This window comes from Cyanistes caeruleus, chromosome 15, assembly GCF_971803275.1.
Source record: "Cyanistes caeruleus chromosome 15, bCyaCae1.hap1.1, whole genome shotgun sequence".
Lineage (NCBI taxonomy): Eukaryota > Metazoa > Chordata > Aves > Passeriformes > Paridae > Cyanistes > Cyanistes caeruleus.
The window spans coordinates 13,409,700-13,428,165 of NC_141715.1; the positions used below are offsets into that span (position 1 = coordinate 13,409,700).

General features: G+C 38.2%; 1 protein-coding gene across 18 annotated transcripts in view; it reads left to right on the forward strand.

Annotated features, from left to right (window-relative positions):
• The window catches only part of TENM2 (teneurin transmembrane protein 2), a 618,690-nt gene that overhangs the window by 165,684 nt on the left and 434,540 nt on the right, over positions 1–18,466 (forward strand). For all 18 annotated transcript variants that reach the window (XM_086851648.1, XM_086851649.1, XM_086851651.1 and 15 more), the window contains exon 4: positions 5,452–5,727. In XM_086851648.1, the coding sequence (XP_086707774.1) occupies positions 5,452–5,727 (276 nt within the window). The remainder of the gene's footprint in view (positions 1–5,451; positions 5,728–18,466) is intronic.

Here is an 18,466-nt window from a genome sequence, read left to right on the forward strand (position 1 = left end):
TCAACATCAGCACTTGAGGAGAAAGCCAAAAATGTATACTTTTCTCTTAGCCAGCATATCATCAAAATCAAGTTGATTACCATAAGGTGATGCCATAAATAGAGCTGAGGGGATAGAGTGGGAAAGGCCCTGAGTGTAAGAGCTGCTCAGCAATAGCTGGGCCCTCACAGCCCCACACCAGCTGCATTGAAGAGAATCAACTCCATCCCAGCCAAAAGCAGCCCAGCATGGGCATCTCAGCATCAGAAAGGAGCAAGGCAGATTATAAAAGACTGTTAAAGAATTCATCTGTCGTTGGGAGAAGCTAGGAAATGAACTTTGCATTCAAACCACACGTGGCAACGTGCACAAACATTTCTGTTTGCCGCTTCTAGTCAGTTTGCTGCAGAAGGGACCAAAGCAGACTGAATTTATAAAGAGTTGAGCAAAATTAAGTGTGCATCAGAGATTTTTAAAAAGAGAGACCTCTTCTAGAGTTGGACCTAAATTGTGGTTCTCTTGCCAGCAAAATCGTTATAGCCCTGAACAAAAACTCAAGAAAGGATGGAATGTCTTAGATATATTTTTGTTATTCTTACTTTCTGTAATTGACTGTAGTAGCAAAGACTGTGAGTGATATTTATCCTTTTGATTTTAGACTTAACCCAGTCTTGAACTCGATGTTGTGTTGAAGGCACATTTATCTTATTTGTGCATTACTGGTTTCAGAGGTCTTCCTCTGAGGCATCTTGTAGTGATCAACAGCTGGATTAGATTAATCTTCAGAAGGGCAATTTATGCAGTTTGTGACCACCCAAATGATACCTCTGCCTAGGAGTTAGGTGAAAGTGACCCTTGCTAAAATGGTGATGCTTTCTAGGCTTAGCAGTGATAATGAGTATAGTAGTACATCATTGAATTCAACACACTGTTAGTAAGTGTTTATATCCTAAATAACTGAAACAGTAAATTTCTGTACAAGAAAGTGCATAAAGAGATAATAGAAGTAATGTCCTCATTTAAAGGAAAACATCTATTCTATTGAGAGACTATTCACAGCATGTAGATTATGGGCAATGATGATCAAGTACATAACATTATATTACACTGCTAAACTAGAATACTGCTGATCTGTTTTTGTATGAGGGATTATGTACACCTTAAGGGAGCAGCTGGGTTTAACTGCCTTCCTTTAATGAAAATCATCCAGTGGTTTCTGCAGGAGGGGATGAAGGGACTGAGGATGGAGACCACTAAGCTCTGTTTCACATGAAAAGGCAAAAACCTTGTGACTTTCTGTTTTGGGTGCTGTGTTCTTCAAGAGAAAGAAGTTTCTTTCTTTTCCACCAATAAGGATGTGATTTTATATATCTCTTTTCTCTTGGTGTCACCAGCAAGGTAGCAGATGCTACAGAATCTGAAAAAAACCTTGAAGTGTGCAAGAATGGATTCTCTGCACATTTCAGTGCTGCTTTGGGAGTGACATTTCAGGGAGGGGCAGTTCAGCTGCTCTCAGCTCCCTGCAAGCCCCAGGTGTTGTGGGTGCTGTTAGAAGGCACCCTTGCCTGCCTGCTGGTGCTGGCAGTGCAGTTTGGCTCTGTCTGGGGACCCACAGCAGGGCAGTGTGAGTGGCACGGTGGGACTGCTGCCCTGCTGCCTTCACTGACCCCTGTGAGGTCTTGCTGTGCCTGAGATCCCAATATCACTTAGTAAGGATGATACTGCTTGAGGGAGACACTAAACATTAACCCCAGACCAGGCTGTGCCTGTGTTTCCTCTGAATTTCCAGTCCATAAGTGCTGTAGTTTGTGCTGGCACTGAAGCAAGGAGGGCTGAGTTGTTCTTGCTGAACTTTGTCATCAGGATTCCACATGGGGTATTCTGGTGGGCTGGGTGGGTATGAAGTGACTCAGGTACTTTTTCATCTTTTGTGAGACTGTACTTCATCTGCAAAGTAATAGTGGGGTGCCCAAAGGAGGACAGCCAGGATGGGGAAGGGCTTTGAGGGGAAGCCATGTGAGGAGCTGCTGAGGGCACTCAGTCTGCACAACTGGAGGAGAATGAGGAGAGACCTCATTCCACATACAGCAGAGTACAGAAGGTCCCCTTTCTTGTCAGGGGAAGAGGAGAGGCAGACACTGATCTGTTCTCTATGGTGACCAGTGACAGGACCAGAGGGAATGGCCTGAAGTTGTGTCAGGGGCAGTTTAGCTTGGATATTAGAAAAAAAATTCTTCACCCAGGGGATGGCTGAGCACAGGAACAGGGTCCCCAGGGAAGAGGTGGCAGCACCAGCCTGACAGAGGTGTTTGGATAATGCTTTGAGGCACAGGGTGTGATGGTTGGGCTGTCCTGTGCAGGGCCAGGAGCTGGACTCGATGATCCCCTTCCAACTCAGCTTATTCTGTGAATTACTGGACAAATTATTTCTGTGTGTCCAGATTTTATTTATCCTCTCTGTGACTATACGAGGGTGGTCTACTGATGGCATTAGCACCTTAATGTGCAATAATGGCTGAGTAAATGAGAGAAAACTATGTTAGTGGAAGCAGCTCATATGTCATTCAGGACATGTGGGCAGTTTCATTTTAGGAAAACAAGGCATGTAGGAGAACATGGTCCAGAATAAGAAAAGGTCTAGAGAATATTACTGTATTTCTTTCCTCAGATTTTACAGTAAATTAAGGCCTATGAAGGTATCAGGAATTATAGAGATAACTTTCTGTATTTTTGGATGTAAAATGCATATCTGATAAACCTCTTTTATATATGTATATATGTAAATGTGAAAAAAATATTATCCAAGGACAGGTTATTCTATATAATCAATTCGATATAATCTGCCATTATATGCTGCCTTACAGAAAAGTCTCAAATAGTATTTTGCAAAAGCAAATGCCAAAAGTTAGTATATAAAACTAATTTAAAATCTACCAGCAAAGAACATGTCTTTACTAGACAGGGAAATTTCTAGAATATTTCATGTCTACCATAAGGTCATAAGACTATAAAGGGATTTCTGAGAGGCAGCATAGAAAATCCTTTCCCAGAGGTTCAGGGGCTGATTCCATTTGTGCTCTTGATATGATCCACTTCTCAATTTTTAAAAATTTGGTCAGTTACTGGAAAATGCCAAGTTCCCAGATAATAAAACTCAAATGGGTGAATGAATTTTGTGAATAATGTGTTTCAGTGCCTATACCATTTTCCTCAGACAAAGTAAGAACAGGATGCTAATCAAAGTGAAATCATCTGGGCTTGTAAGGGCTGTTAAAATCCACAAAATATCATCAACATGTTTTAGTGTGTATGTACAACAGCTTAATTAAGCTAATATAGTCATAATTTGTGTGTATTTGTAGACATGTCACCAGCAAACAAAAAAATCTGAAAAACTTCATTTTCATGATGAGTTTAGTAATTTTAACATGTGTCTAATGTCATCACGTACCCTGTCTGGAGTGAGCTACTATGATTCAGTTCAGTCCATTTTTTATATTCATTTTGGTTTGATTTTGACCTTTTTATTAGTAAGTAGAAGGTTAGTTTACTAATATGGCTAAAGCAAAACTCTAATCAATCAAACTGTTTTTGTTAAATGTCTTTTACTGAAATTGCACATGATTAAAGTTTACATTTTCTTTAAAAGTAGCTTTATCTCTCATGCTACAACTCTAATTACAAAAAGAAAAAAGAAAAAAGAAAAAAAGGCAAAAAAATCTCTAGACTGAAGTGCACTTGAGAAGCTCATTTTTAGGACTGTTGAGTCCCCTGATTTTGACTAAACCACTGAATTTCTGATTACTACATTAAATATTAGAAGGCAGGTAAAATACGCTCCTAACTAGTAGGGTTCGGATTAATTTGGTGTTGATGAAAGCAAGGCTGCTTTTTTAATGTCAGCCTTTTTATATCCATTTCACACATAGCCACGAAATGCTCCATTCCTTGAGAAGGAATTGTCTGGTGAGAATTCTTCACCGTGGCCACGCTCTCGCTGCGAGGCTCTTGGAGCTCAGGGTGACAGAGCCACACACGAGCCCGGTCACTGCTGGCTGAGGACATAGCTCAGGCTTCCAGAAGAAATCTAATCCCTTCCTTTAACTGATGAGCTTCAGGAATAAATTCAAACTGGGCCCCAGTTTTGCACTTTACACGTGTGTGTACACCCCTTATCCAAAATGTGCTTTGGCAGTTAGATATGGGACTGGGGAGAGCTGATACACGGAGGGGTCAGATAGATTTAAAACTCTATAAACTTTCCTGGCTAATCTGAGAAAGAAGTTCTAGTACTTAAAAAAAGAAAATCCAGTTACCTTCTTTATTAATAGAAGATGATTATTTGTGTGTTTTATTAAGTGTGTGAACTTCCATTGTTTAGCTTCATTCTGACAAATATCTAGAGGAAGAGGAGAAAATACAAACAGATTTTGGATGAAATAAAACTACTGATTTAAAAACACAGACCACAGATGTGGTTTCCCTGTGAATTAAGAAATTAGTTAAATAATTGGCAGTTATATTGCCAGCAACTTGAGTCTGGTTTTTGTTTTTAGCCCAGTGTAATGAAGCTCAAATTACTTTGCTTTTCAAAATCTTTGAAAGCCTTAGAGACCAGTGAATATTTCCCTTTATATTTTTACTGCCCTGTTCATTACTGTAGGAAACAAGTACATAAGCAGAAATCGGGCAGCAACTCTGGACTTTCTGAGAACCCTGAGGGACTCTGTGTGCTTTAAAAATGTATAAGATTTTGTCCACTGAGTCGTTATTAACTGCTAAAGGTCACGTGTTTTGACATTGTCTCAGGAAGTTTTGCCTTTAAACCAAATGACCTCCTGATTTTTGTATCGATTTATGCTTTCTTCTGGAATATGGGGGAAAAAGAAAATAGTTTCAATGTAATGTCTGTCTTAGTTTCTTTAGCAGATATTAAATTACTGGTTGTACCAAATGTAAATATTAAATTGGTGACAAAGTTCCATGTTACCTCACTGATGGATTTGCATTCTTTCACTATCTCTGTGAAAGACTTGTGTATGTGAAAATGAGCTCAATTTAAAAAAAAAATTCTCTTTTTGAGTAATCAGTTTCATAACTTCAAAGCTCATGCTCTGTCCTACAAATATGAGGTTACATACACACTAAAACAGGTCATGTCATTAGTAGTTGTCATGAGGGTTTTATGTTAATCACACACCTAAGTGATTAATTATTTGGGGCCAAAAGAGTAGCCTGAAATTTAGAGACCTTTCCTACCTTTGTTTTGTATATTTCATCCATTTTAGATACAGTCGATATTTTCAAGGCTAAGTCTTGCTAGACCAGTGCACCAGAGATTTCTCTAAGTAATTCATTGGTATACAGCAGAACTGAGCAAAACTAAAAAAGGACTGATATTTGCAAGCTGAAAATAAATCCCCTAGCTTTTTAAATGACTTAATTTTAATTTCTTTTTTCTTGTTTTTCTAGGAACAAACTTCACCCTCGCAGAGCTGGGGATCTGCGAGCCCTCTCCCCACCGGAGCGGGTACTGCTCGGACATAGGGATTCTGCACCAGGGCTACTCCCTGAGCACGGGCTCGGATGCCGACTCGGACACGGAGGGAGGGATGTCCCCGGAGCATGCCATCAGGCTCTGGGGCAGAGGCATCAAATCCAGGAGAAGTTCTGGCCTGTCGAGCCGCGAGAACTCGGCTCTCACGCTCACCGACTCCGACAACGAGAATAAGTCAGATGAGGAAAATGGTAGGCCTTTTCCTTCAGTATATTCCTAACCTACACGTGTGAGAGCGTGGGCATACTTAAAAATGTACCAGTCTGCTTTCAAAGGTGAAGTTTGCACTTTCTCAGTTTGATTAAAGCTGGTTTTTAGCGTGTTTTGGGTTTTTTTAGCATCACTATCAGGAAACTATTATATGTGCATCATATGATCGATATTATGTTTGATCTTGCAATTTACTTTCCATGCCATAATCTGTCACAGAAGTTTGTGCTCCGAGAATCTTAAATTAAACTTAATGATGAGAAGCAGAAAGAAATTTCCAAAGAGAAATAGTTTTTATATGTGATTTTTCTACACAGCATGAAGTAATATTAATAATCCACAATGTGCTAGTAGCTGTAACAATGATGCTAATTCATAACAATCAGATTTAATTTTATGCATTTTTTTCCGTGGTTTTGAAGTTGTGAAAACAATTCTTTTGCTTTTTTATTGGGTGGCTTTTGGAAAGCAAATCTCTGCACCAGGTTGAGGCAGACAACTTGTGTTTAGCATAGTTTGAAGTCACAGAAATGAGACTTTGGGTACAGCACCAACCACTTGTGACCAAACAGCCTGGCAGTGTCTGAGTGTCCTGTGTTCAGCACTGTCCTCTCAGGTGCACATATCCAAATTCAGGCTCTTCTTATGCATCACCCTGAAGTTCTTACCTGGGGAATTTTCTGGGCTCGCATTGGTTTGAACAGAACTCAAGAGGGAAAATAGTAAAAAAGGATTTGCATGAATTTGTCCTCCATCCTATATGGTGATAAAAGTGCAAACTAAGCTTATTTAAAATAGAAACAAAGATGTTCAGATCTTGTCATTCTGAGGAGGTGAAGAGGAGCCTCCCTAACATCATCAACCCTCAGAGCAACCATTCCAGCAGCTGGCACCAGCTCTCTGCTGGGCATATTGGGATAAAATGCTGTTTGATACTGTTGGCTGCCTCTCAGGAGAGGATTTTTGTAGGTGTTTCTTTTGGGCTCCTCCCTGTGCTCACTGACAGTTGTCTTGGTTTCAGCAAAGCGGGTGTGCCAGGCTCTGCAAACACAAGCAAGTGCTTGTCAAAGCAAACAGCAAAATTACAGTTTATATGTTGATAGAAAGAAGTTCAGCAAAGTGCAATTGATTTTGTTTGTAACAGCAGTCTTTTTTTGTTGATTTAAATTGAATCTTCAAGTAATATATCCTCTCCATAGGCATAACAGAATACATTTCTTCATCAGAACTAAGGAGGGAATGTGCATTTATTAATAATGGTTTGTACAAGGAAGCCCATGTTTTAAAAAGAATCAGTGACTGGCTAATTGATTTTTCCTTTTAATAATACCATTCGCAGAATATATGACAGCTTCCATTGATTTTAGTACAATTTTGTTAAGGCTTCTGAGCATGATTTCAAAAAAAAAACCCTGACTAATAGAATTCTGGCATTATGGAATGATTTGGCTTCAGTGCTGTGGCAGGAATTCACTTCTGTGCAGGTGGTTGTCTCCATTTCAGTGGCAGCAGTGTGTCACACCTTTTGTCTAAGAAAAAATAATCTCAGAAGCCACTTTTATACACACTGTCACAGACTGATAAAAGAATGAGTCTGTTCACTTGTTTTTCATTTTCCTCCCCATAATAAGTGAATTATTATGTAATTGGAAATACAGTGCAGTGAATCCATTTTTCATGTTTCGAAAAATGATATTAATAGGAGAACGAACAACATGATCAAGCAGCAAGCAAGTAATAAACCAGCATGTGGAATTCATTTTGGGTTTCTGTGAGAAGAGTTTCTTTGTGTTTGGTTGTTTTAAAAAAAAACATCGTGGTACGAAGCAACTGTTGTGTACACAGAGGTGCTAAGTTGAGTAAACTTTTTAGCCTTGCTCTCTCACAAATCCTGGTTAGCTCAAAAATCAATGCTTCTTCACATCACTGATTTTATGAAGTTTTGGGATACATTATCATATAGATTGACAGTTGCCCCACTGGTTCAGCACCACAGTGTGGACACTTACAAAACCATCATTAATTTCTCACACTTGTGCCCAGCAGTGGTTTCCTACATAATAAACACTGTGTCCTTCAGAAGCAGATCAATAACCTGCTAGGTGTTCATCTTGAGAGGAAGTAACAAGAATCTATATTTCAAGAGAAATTTGTACTCTGATACGGTTTCACATTTGCAGGATACCAGCATAAAGCAGGATGTTACTTGGTTTGAGACTTTACCCATTTATGCCTAGCAATATTAGAGGGAGCTCATGATGCTTACAGCTCTGAATTTATTGAGAGTACTGTTAAAGCATTTTCCCTGATACAGCTCAAGTGTTATGAAGGAATAGTTCAACTCTAAAAGATGATTATTTTTTAGAATATTGAGATGCTATCACAATTTAAACTTAAAAAAAACCCAAATAAACAAACCATACCTGTCACAATTTTCTTTGTATCAATAAATCTATTTTGTCATTTTGTCATCTCCAAGTAGCACAGAGGAAGCTTAATTTCTAAAAATTGCTCCTATTCAAATCCATTCACAAAGCTTGTGACCGTTTTCTGCACCTGTAGATTTAGTATGATTTAATTTTTTCATAAACCAGAATGCTGTGAACCTTGAAATATTAGCAGGCTTGCACTGCTTATAGAGAAATTGAAATAATGGAAACTCATTAAGTTCCATGTTTTACTTAGTATACAGAAATTCTTCCTAACAAAATACCTTACTGATATTTTAAAAACATTTCTATTTTCAGAAGTCTGATTAGGCTCTAAATTCTTACTTGTAAATTGTAGTTTTTGCTGCTGTCTAGATATGGCCATCTTCTTTAGACAGATCAGTTCTGAATCTGTAACATAAATCTGTCATCAGATTGTTACTCAACGTGGTGTACTGGGTTGTGAGATTGAAGTAAATTAATTTTTTTTTATGCATACAAATGTAAAAGGCCATTTAGAAATACAGATCACCTCTGATGTAATGTGCCAGCTTCAGAGAGGGAATCACCTGTGGGGATTCAAATAGGGGATGCAGTGCTATTCCCGAATGCTTATTTTTTCTTTGATTAAATATTGTATCTATTTATTTCAAAACATCATGGCAAATTTCTCAAAATGATTTTTTTTTTTATCAATTGCTATGTGCTTTTCTAAGCCTACAGTATTTCTATTTCCAGAGTAAAGCTTAGGGGCTGTAGGGGCTGGTCATGTTTAGTTAGTGACTTTGAAGCAACAACTCTTTCAGGATTGGTTTCTTCTGGTTTTTTTGTTTGTTTCTTTTTGTTTTGTTGGGCTTTTTTGGGGGGGGTGTTGTTGGGTTTTTTTATGTTGAACTGAAAGTTATGTTCTTCTGAAAAGTACAAAACACTGTAAAATAAGGTAACTTTCAGTTTAAAAATCCATGAAAACAGAATGATCATAATTAAGGAGCATTTATGTGCAGAATCTTTTTGCAAAAGATCTGCAATTTTCTCTTTTCCTGGCTTCACTCTTCTTGAATGACCAGTTACAGGCTGTTAGGAAAGCAGTGAAATTCAAGTGACATAAGGTACATGGGAGTGAAAAGCTGACCAATAACAGAGAAAAGATAATTTTTGGTAGAGGAAAGGAGAAAAGTAGGATGTAAACTCAGGGCAGATCTTGGTTTGAGTGCTGGAATGAACTCGTTGGCTCAAAGTGAACCCAAAAGGAGAATTTTCAGTTTACTGTGACTCTAGATCCTGGTAATTTTCCTGTTGTGAAAGAGAAAATTTAGAAATGGTGTTGGTGACTCTGTTTTTTGGTAGAAGATTGTTCCCTTGACACTTTTTCTGCTGGTACCTTTATTGTATATAATGGACAGATAATGTCACTGGTAGAATGGGACATAACATAAAATGTTTATCATGAGATTTATATTCTGATATTATAATAGCACACACTTGAGATTTTCCTGTTTTAAGTTTGTGTTTCAGAAAAGGAAAAAAAAGAGTGTCTTGAGGGAGGAAGAGAATTTCCAGGACTGAAGCCATGTTATTAAAATAATGTCAGACCAAAAAAAAAATATTATCAAGGCATGCTTTTATCTTAGTAGCTGAAATTCTGAACTGAACAGCCAGACAAGAATGAATGGGGAGGAATAAAGCAATCCCAAACTTTAGCAGAACAAGGGAGAGTTCAAGGTCGTGCTGTGGTAATCTGGGCACATTTTAAAGAAATGCACCACAAAACACTGTGGTTGTGGCAGCTCTTTGTAGATACTGCCTATGAGAAGCAAATAATTTTCTCCTAAGAACCATTTCTGTGTTGATAGCCCAGCTTGGGAGGTGGGGGAAATTGGGGCTTTTTTGGAATGAACCTGTGGAGTCCTGGCAGGGTCTCCCTTTCTTCACTTCACCTTTTCTTCCTGGAGAAAATATTCCGTTCTTCACTGACTCCAGCATCAGGTGTGACAATTCCAGTCAGGTGGAAGGGTGCTGTAGGAAGCTGCACTGATAGTGTCAGGTTCAATATCCATCTGTGTCTGCTATTTTAGACACATTGGTGATAAGACAATGACTTTTATTATTTTTTGCCATGTTGCTTTAGTGTTGCTTTTTATTGAAGTAATTAAAAGTTGAATATCAAACAATACCTTGTGTGCATATTACTTACTAAGCAGAAGAGTGCCATAAATAAAGAAAATAAAGTTGGAAAATTTATAAAGTAAAATATGAAAACCTGTATTTCTGTTGAACTTTTGGTTGAATCTTATGAAAAATTAAATAAATTATATTTTTCTTTCTTTTTTTCCCTGCTATGAAGTTTCCAGTGGTGATTTCCTATAATAACTTCCCAAATGCATATGTAAATCTTAAAATCAATACATAACCCCACCCCATAATTCAAACTGACCTCACAGTTTATCATTATTTCAAAATTTTATGAGCAGTATAATCTGATCTTTTCATGGGATGTTGTTAAATAACAAACTTAGAAGTACAATAGAAAAGAAAAGCTGTTATTACATCCAAGGAGCTTCAGAGAGGCACCAGACAGATGACAGCCAAGGAGTTTGTTTTCTTACTTTTACTGTTGTAATTTTGACATGTTGTTATCAATATTTCCTTTTTTTTTTTTTTTCAGCTTTCTATTTCACACTTCATAATTTGCAGGAAAGATTATAGCAACACTGTGGCTCTACTCTTGAGACTATTTTGGTTTGTTGTATCCATGCTAATGTCTCTGAGTTGTAAGGGAGTAGAAAGTAGAAGCCTTTTTATGTTGTTGATCACAGAATTCTGTTTGGCTTAAACAAGTGGGAGATTAAGCTCACTTCTTAAATTTCCCCACCAAGAAATACTCACTTTCACCTTGTTAAAAGGGGATGTTTAAAGTGTGGTAATGCAGTTGGAGCAGATCTGCATCTTCAACTGTGTGTGTGTGGGAAATATTATATGCCCTCATAATTTTGGGATAGAATATCGGTATTTTGGGTACAAGGAGCAGCAGGGAAGATGCAGACTTGCTCTGTATGTCATAGGGGAGTGCTGGTTTCTGCAGGGAATGTTGTGCCTGTTTCTCTCCCACAGCGACCCAGGTAGCTTGGGAACACCAGGAGGAACCGATCTGAAAGAGGAGAGAGGAAGAGCTGACACTGTTGTGAGATCTGTTTGTAGAGAAAGTGGCCAGATGGTCCCAAGGAAATGATGGGATTTAAATGAAATGTCATAGACTCAGAAAATGGCATCGCACACGTCATACATCACCGGGGCTCCTGAAGGAGGAGAGCTGGGGAGGTTAGCTCCTGCATGGGCAGACTTCAGCTCTTCTTCAGGAAGGCTTGTAAAGTACTTTGTAAATGACACATTTAGAAAGTCATTAAGCTCAGTATCAAAGCTCGGTTGCTTAAGTGGATCCAATTTTGATGTGCTCTCAAAACCTGAGGGCACTTCTGATAGGAAGCAGTTTCCTAATGAGGGAATTGACTAGCAGGGATGACTTTTAAAGACTTAACTACACATAAACTCAATTTGGTCCAGGTAAATGGCTTATGTATTCAGTGCAGAGGGAGTGTAGATGATGGGGTTAAGGACAAAAAATGGATATGTAGTACTGGTAAAGTTAAAACCTTGTGTAAGACAGGAATATGAAATGACAGTATTAAAAAGCTTAAACATTTGTTGCAATTTTAATAGAACCCAGCAAGACTGTAGTGTAGGTTGGCAGGATGATGTGATGAATTACTGCTACACTGTCTGGTATATATTGAAAGAGCTTAATAAATACTATCTGGTACAGAGTGCTTGGTGATATTCCAGAGATTAAGGATGGAGATGTGGCAAGACAGCTCTGCTTTGGTGGCCTAAAAGGGTAAGCCCAAATGCCATCTTGACATTCAGTTGCTCGTAGCTGACATTCAGCCTTTGGGCAGCTGTTAGATTTTCCATTCAGATCAGTGCTGACCTGAGACATGGTACCAGGATCTTGGGTTTCATCCTCTCAGAGATACAGGTGTTTCTAGCACTCATGACTATAGGAGGAATGGATGGAATGCTAAAACAAACAAGCAGAAAATCCAACACAAGCCCACAGAAATCCCAAACCAAACGAAAAAATCCTCTTGTATATGGTGGGGTGAGGTGTTACACCATGAATGTCCATACATGTTGTCCCCCATTCATATCAGTCAGGGCTTCAGGACATTTATAATTTTCCATTGTCTCTGAGGTGACTGCAGTCCCACATTCTGTGCCCTGCTCTGGCACAGCATCATTGGGCTTTTTGTCCATATCCTGTACGAGACACTGCTGAAGCTGTATCCTGTTTGTAGTCTCTCTCTCTTCCTGGTGTGTTTTTTTTTTGGATAATGTGAATTCCACCCTCATAATTGAATGGATTAAGGCAATCAGAAATTGAGACTGAGGAATTGAAGTCCGACATTTAGCCAGGAAACTGAGGAAAACAGAAATATGGGCTGATTAATTAAGGCTATCAGGAAAATACTGCAGCAGCTGGGTTCATAAACTGCTGAGGCTAGCTGGGATCTTCCTTTTTCCTGAATTCTAAGGAAAGAGCTTTTGCCTGCAGCTGTATCTACATCACTGTGTGAAGGTCACAACATGGAGAGCTTTTAAAAAACCTCTCAAAATAACCACAAGATTTTTCAATTATTATTTAATCATGAGCCTTTCCATCTAGTAGAGAGAAATGATTAAACTATGTTTAACAGGAACTCCATTACAGCACATTATTCAGTTTGTCAGTTATTAGTTTTATAAAAGAAAACTTAGATGATATAGGTCACCCAGGTAAGCAAGCAGCAGCGCCTTTGTTCAAACCATAACTGAGTTAGAATAATGCCTTTTTATTCTTTTCTATAAAAGAGATGTGTGTCTGATAAAGTCAATCCAGCTTGGTGCTAAATGCATTGTGTGTGGCTGATGAATGATAAAACCTTTGCAGGAAGGTTTGCTGGTTTGTCTGTACTCGGTGTTTAACTAAATTTATTAAGGTGAAACAAAACCTATATATTTTACATTTCCCTTGGAAACTGAAGCACGGATCACAGGAATCCGTACTCTGAATTTATTTTGTCTCACCTTCCAAAATGAGAAATTTTACCAAAAGCTTCCTCTAAATTTGTCACACCAGAGACTGGCACCTTTCCTCATGTATGTCATCCCACTATTAATAATCCCCTTCATTACAAAGACTTGCATACTTCACCGATTAGTGCATAATTATGCCAAGGTAACACACTTTTTTTTCTAGTCAATACTTCATTTATAAAGCTCAACCTGAGCCTGGCCAATCATCTCAGGTGGTGCAGGGAGTGCCTACTGTCACATGAGTAAAGTGATGTGTAGCTGGCTGTTGAAGTGTCATTACATTCTCTAAATATTTCCTGGGATGTTCCTTGTGTTTACGCTCTGCACGCTGTTCTTTTCAAGGAATCTGTCAGCTTGTCGAAGGCAACGGATTTGAATTGATTGCTAATGTGATGTTGAAGGGTTCTGCTCAGGTAGGATAGAATTCCTCTTCAGATGGAAAATGGATAGGAAATGGTGCCTTAGCTCTGTTAGTGCCAAAGGTTTCATGTGTGCATATTAGAATAAACAGAGCTTTTTGAAAACTGAATTTTCCCCTAACTAATGAGTTTCAAAAGAGATTATTCATTTTTCACTCTCTTTTATAATACTTTTTTCACTTAGTTCTCAAATAGCAAGTTATAAAAGATGCTTCCTCAGTTCCATTCCTTAGCTCAAAGGAGAGAAAATCTAATTAATAAGCCAGATTTTGTTTTTGGTGGTGTTTGGGGGCTTTTTTTGGGTGGTTTTTATCCATATTTTTTTTGGTGACTTTTACAGACGCTCCTGGCAGAATTAAATGGCTTCTGTTAGAAACTATAGAAGCAACCTGAAAAATAACTTTTTTCTTTACTTTTAATTTCCTTGTATTTCACACAGGTTAAAGACAACTTTCTGCTTAATTTAAGCTTTTACAAGTTCTATGACACTCTCTTTCCTTGGCAGTGATAAGGGAAGTACTTCTATCTATTTATTCAGCCTCTCTGTAGCATTTGAAATCGCTGACTCTCTTCTCTACACTCTTCCTGTAAGAAGCTCAGGGGATGATTGGCAATGATTCAGGAAGGCTGAAGTTCTGCCTCTCAAATCAAGTGAGAGATTTCTCATGAGCAGCTGTTTGTCCACTTGCCTGTTTAGTCTTTGGCTCACAGACCTCTCATCAAAGTTCTTCAACACCTCAAAAGCTGTTAGTAGCACCACAGAGACCATGCTGAAATCTTAACCATCTGTGAACAAGAAACAGTAACTCTGGTAAATGCAGAGGATCATTTTTTCAATTTATATTTTGTCTATCTCATGGTTAAAGAACATCAGATTAGGCTAAACCCATAAAAGAAAGATGTGATGATACTGAGGAGATGGAAGTACCTTGAAGAACTTGTCTTTTCCTAAAGTTACCTGCTCTCAAAGGCTTGTTATCATTGTTCTTAAAGCTAACTCCCTGATTTTTCAGCTTGCAGTAGGAATCCTGTCCATGTAACAGATTTATGTGAAGAAGTAGCTTTAAATGTTTTTCCCAGCCCAAATAATTTACCCCATTATGTGGTTCCTTTTGTCACCAGGGGGAGTGACTGCTGTGATCTTCCGCTTTCTTGAGCTAAACCTACTGACTTTTGGAAGAGGCACTGCTTCTGTATGGTACCACTGCTTTCAGTTGTGTAAAGAAATGACAAGAAAAGTGGCCTTATGGAGAAAACTGGCAAAAGAGCTATGTGTAGATTGAAAGAGTAGTTGGAACAATGCAGTGCTGTCCCAACTGGGGCTGTTTTCTTGGTGTCCATTTGGGTTTCTTACATTTCATCAGCACCACTTACACTGTAGTAGTGTACAAACTCATTTCTTAGCATGAAAATAACCACAAGTTTCTGGATGCTTAGTACTGTGCAGCAGAACAGCACAGGTGTCAGAGGAAGAGGCAGTTTTATTTGTGAATAAAGTCCCAGAAGGGGTAGCTACTACAAAATAAGTTGCTAGTGTATTCCTGGAGGCACCTGCCCTAATTTTGAGCACATTTAAGATCCTGAGGCTTGCATGTACTATATGTCCATTAGTCTGTGCTTATACAGTGATTGTCCATCTGTGCTCAGGTCTGATAGAGAGATTTACACAACCTGGACTCTTAAGAAACATATCTGAGTGCTGGAATGTATCACAAGTACAATTCATCCCCAGAGCATATCAGACTGTATTTCGATGCAATACGAGCTCATATTTATGCCTTCTGTCCTTTGATATTTTCTTTGGGTTCCCAAATATGTAATGCATCAATCTAGGTAAATGAAATAAAACTATGAACTATATCAAGCTTGATTCCCTATAGGCTGAGATGGAAGAAGATGCTTTGGTAGTTTTTTAGCCTTCATTTTATTAAGAAGCATGCTAGTATTATTGAGGACCCTCAAATAGCAGCATCTCTTCGGGTCAGATCTTGCAGCTGAGCAGCTATTCAGTAGGAAGGATGACTTTTGTGGTTTCTGAAGTTATAAATATCTCAGGAATTGCTGACTGTTCAAGTCATTCAGGCTTTTCAGTAGCACGTTGCTGATAGGGAGAAGATGATCACTGAGTGGGTGAAATTGTATTTGCCTGAAAGTCCAAGGAGCCCATGGAAACCAAAACTTCCTTGCCATGTTTGCCCTATTGAATCTGAGGTACCATCTTGTAAAAAGGCATAATGTCATTCCAGAACAGCAACATGCCTGTAGGCAAGGCACAATATGTGAGCATCATTTGTTTGCTCGGAGCCATGACTGTCATTCAGAAATATTGAAAGGCAGCAGTTGGATTTTTTCACACAAATGGTTAAGGGACTTTTCCTAACATCAAATTAGCTTTCAAGAGTGAAAATATATAGCTTCTGTTTCCTCAGATGCTGAGTTGTAAGAATGAGTAATAGTGATTCCTGGGGGAATTTATTTTGTTCTTTAACTTGAGTGGCACTAGATAAATAGGTTTATCAGTTTTCCACAGAACACTTATATTTAGTAAACTTGAAATGAGATGAATTACAGTGAAGTTACTCTTCTTTCCAGTTTTCTTTAAGAGGGGAATTATTTTAAGGAGGCGTGTGCTATTTATATCTCCCACATAATGCTGTGCCCTCAAGCTATATTCCACAGTGTGGATAAGGACAAAACAAGGGAATGGCTGTAATTGCTTAACTGACTGGAGTTTGTCTTTTGTAGTGCTTTTTTTTTTTTATTTCCTATTTAAAGTTCTTTTCCTCAGTGAAACAGGCCATCAATGACTCTCATGTTAAAAAGTTGTTTCTGAGGAGTTTTGTTCAGTGCACAGAAAGTTTGGGGTGGGAAGGATTAGGTCCAGGTTTGGACTCTGACCAGAGGGGTAAAGGAAAGAGTCCAAGGAGGTTCCACATTTGGGGCAGCCAGTGAACAGCACATCTGTGAGGGAAGTAGGAACTCTGCTCACCATGTCTGCTGGGTGTGCAGCTCTTCTAAAGCAACCCAGAGCAATTCAGAGAAAAAGTTCGGAAAGTTGATCTGTATAGAAATGCTGGTGTTCACTTTAAAGCCTCTTTTAGTACAGCAAACTTTCCAAGCTGTATTTCTGAAGCTAATAATGTATGTAAATCAGTTCATTTTCTTCTTTCACTGAGTTCTCTACATTTTCAGTATTAAATAGTGAAATAATAATCCTTATGTGCCCAGTCCCGTCAATATATCCCTGGACAGCTTCTCAAAGACTCCTTGAGTCTCAATCATCTATATTCATTTGCCAGTTCTAATTTTCTGGATAATTACTGCATATTTCAAGACCACTTCTGTTGTGATACTTAGCCAGATTTAATTCTTTCAAATACTTTATTTCTTAACCTATAATTTGACTTCCCTTAGAGTATTTGAAGATGGGTATGCATATTCAGTTTAGTCCTAAATTTTGGGATTGAATCATGCTCCAAGCATGTCCTCTGTCTCAATCAGGACTCCCTGTCCTGTCCCCTGAAGACTCTCTATTTGTGGACTAAATGTCCTTTCACAGGAATAAGGACACTCTGTATATAATGGAGCCCAGTATCAGCTCTTGTGGGTGACAGAGTGCCATCTAATTTTTCCAAATGAAGGTTTCTATTAATTTAAAGCAGAATTTCTCATATGTTTTCACTTTTTGTGTGTGTGGTTTGAATTAATTAATTACATTTTACTTTTCTAGGTAGCAGGACAGATGAAGAGAGTCTAGTGTGATTACAATTATGTGGGATTTTTGGGGTGTTTTAAGGAAAAAAAGAGAAAGAGGCCGGTGATAAATGTTAGGAGACTGACCTATATGCACAGCAGGCAGGCTTTAATAATCAGTGTTTTCTGTATTATCATCAGTCCAGCTGTTTTGCTAAAGATCCTGAGAAAACAGAACAGCCAGTACTGCAGTGCTTCAGCTTGAGGACTGGAGCTGAGGGGGAGGATTTGAACAGAATTCTGAGGACTTCAAAGTCAGCATCATGAAGAGAAACAATTCTACCTGGTGAGGAGTAAAGGAGGTAGAGCAGGCATCACTATGCTTCTTCTGGCTTTGGTCAGTTCCCTGATATTTTATATTAAAGTCTTTTTTTCTAGCTCTTTTTTTTTTTTTTTTTTTTTTAATTGATACTTTTCACCATCTTTTTTCCCCATAATTTTCAATCCTGGTAAAAATATTATGGCATTTTCCTGTCTTTGTCTGAAAGATAATTTATTCCACTTTCCTACATTTTTTCTAATGTAACATAGTGCCTTGAGCTTAAGACATTAATATGGTTCCAGATAATCTCCTAGTCTTGTTTGACACGTGATGGCTTAAAAGCACTCTTTATAAAGCAGAATATTACAGTATTAATGTGCAAAGTGAGGGTTATTCTCTTTCTCTACATCTGATGAATTCTTTGTATGGATTAAAACAAATGGAGGAACAGATCGTCTTACAGAAATAATGATAATCTTAGAAAAAATATCTGAAGAAATCAATATTTTTCTTTTCCTGACTTTTTCCCCCCTTATCTGAGTCTAGTTCATGAAGTAATGAAATGTTAAAAATGTTTCAGATCACTTCTGCGGTGATAACTCTTTCAAATATTGGTTTCATATATTTCCTTTTTGTTAGTCTTCTTGTGCCATATGTACTGCAATATACTTTCATTTTTTTCTCAGCTTGAAAGAAATGTTGTTTTTTTTTTCCTGCAAACAAAATC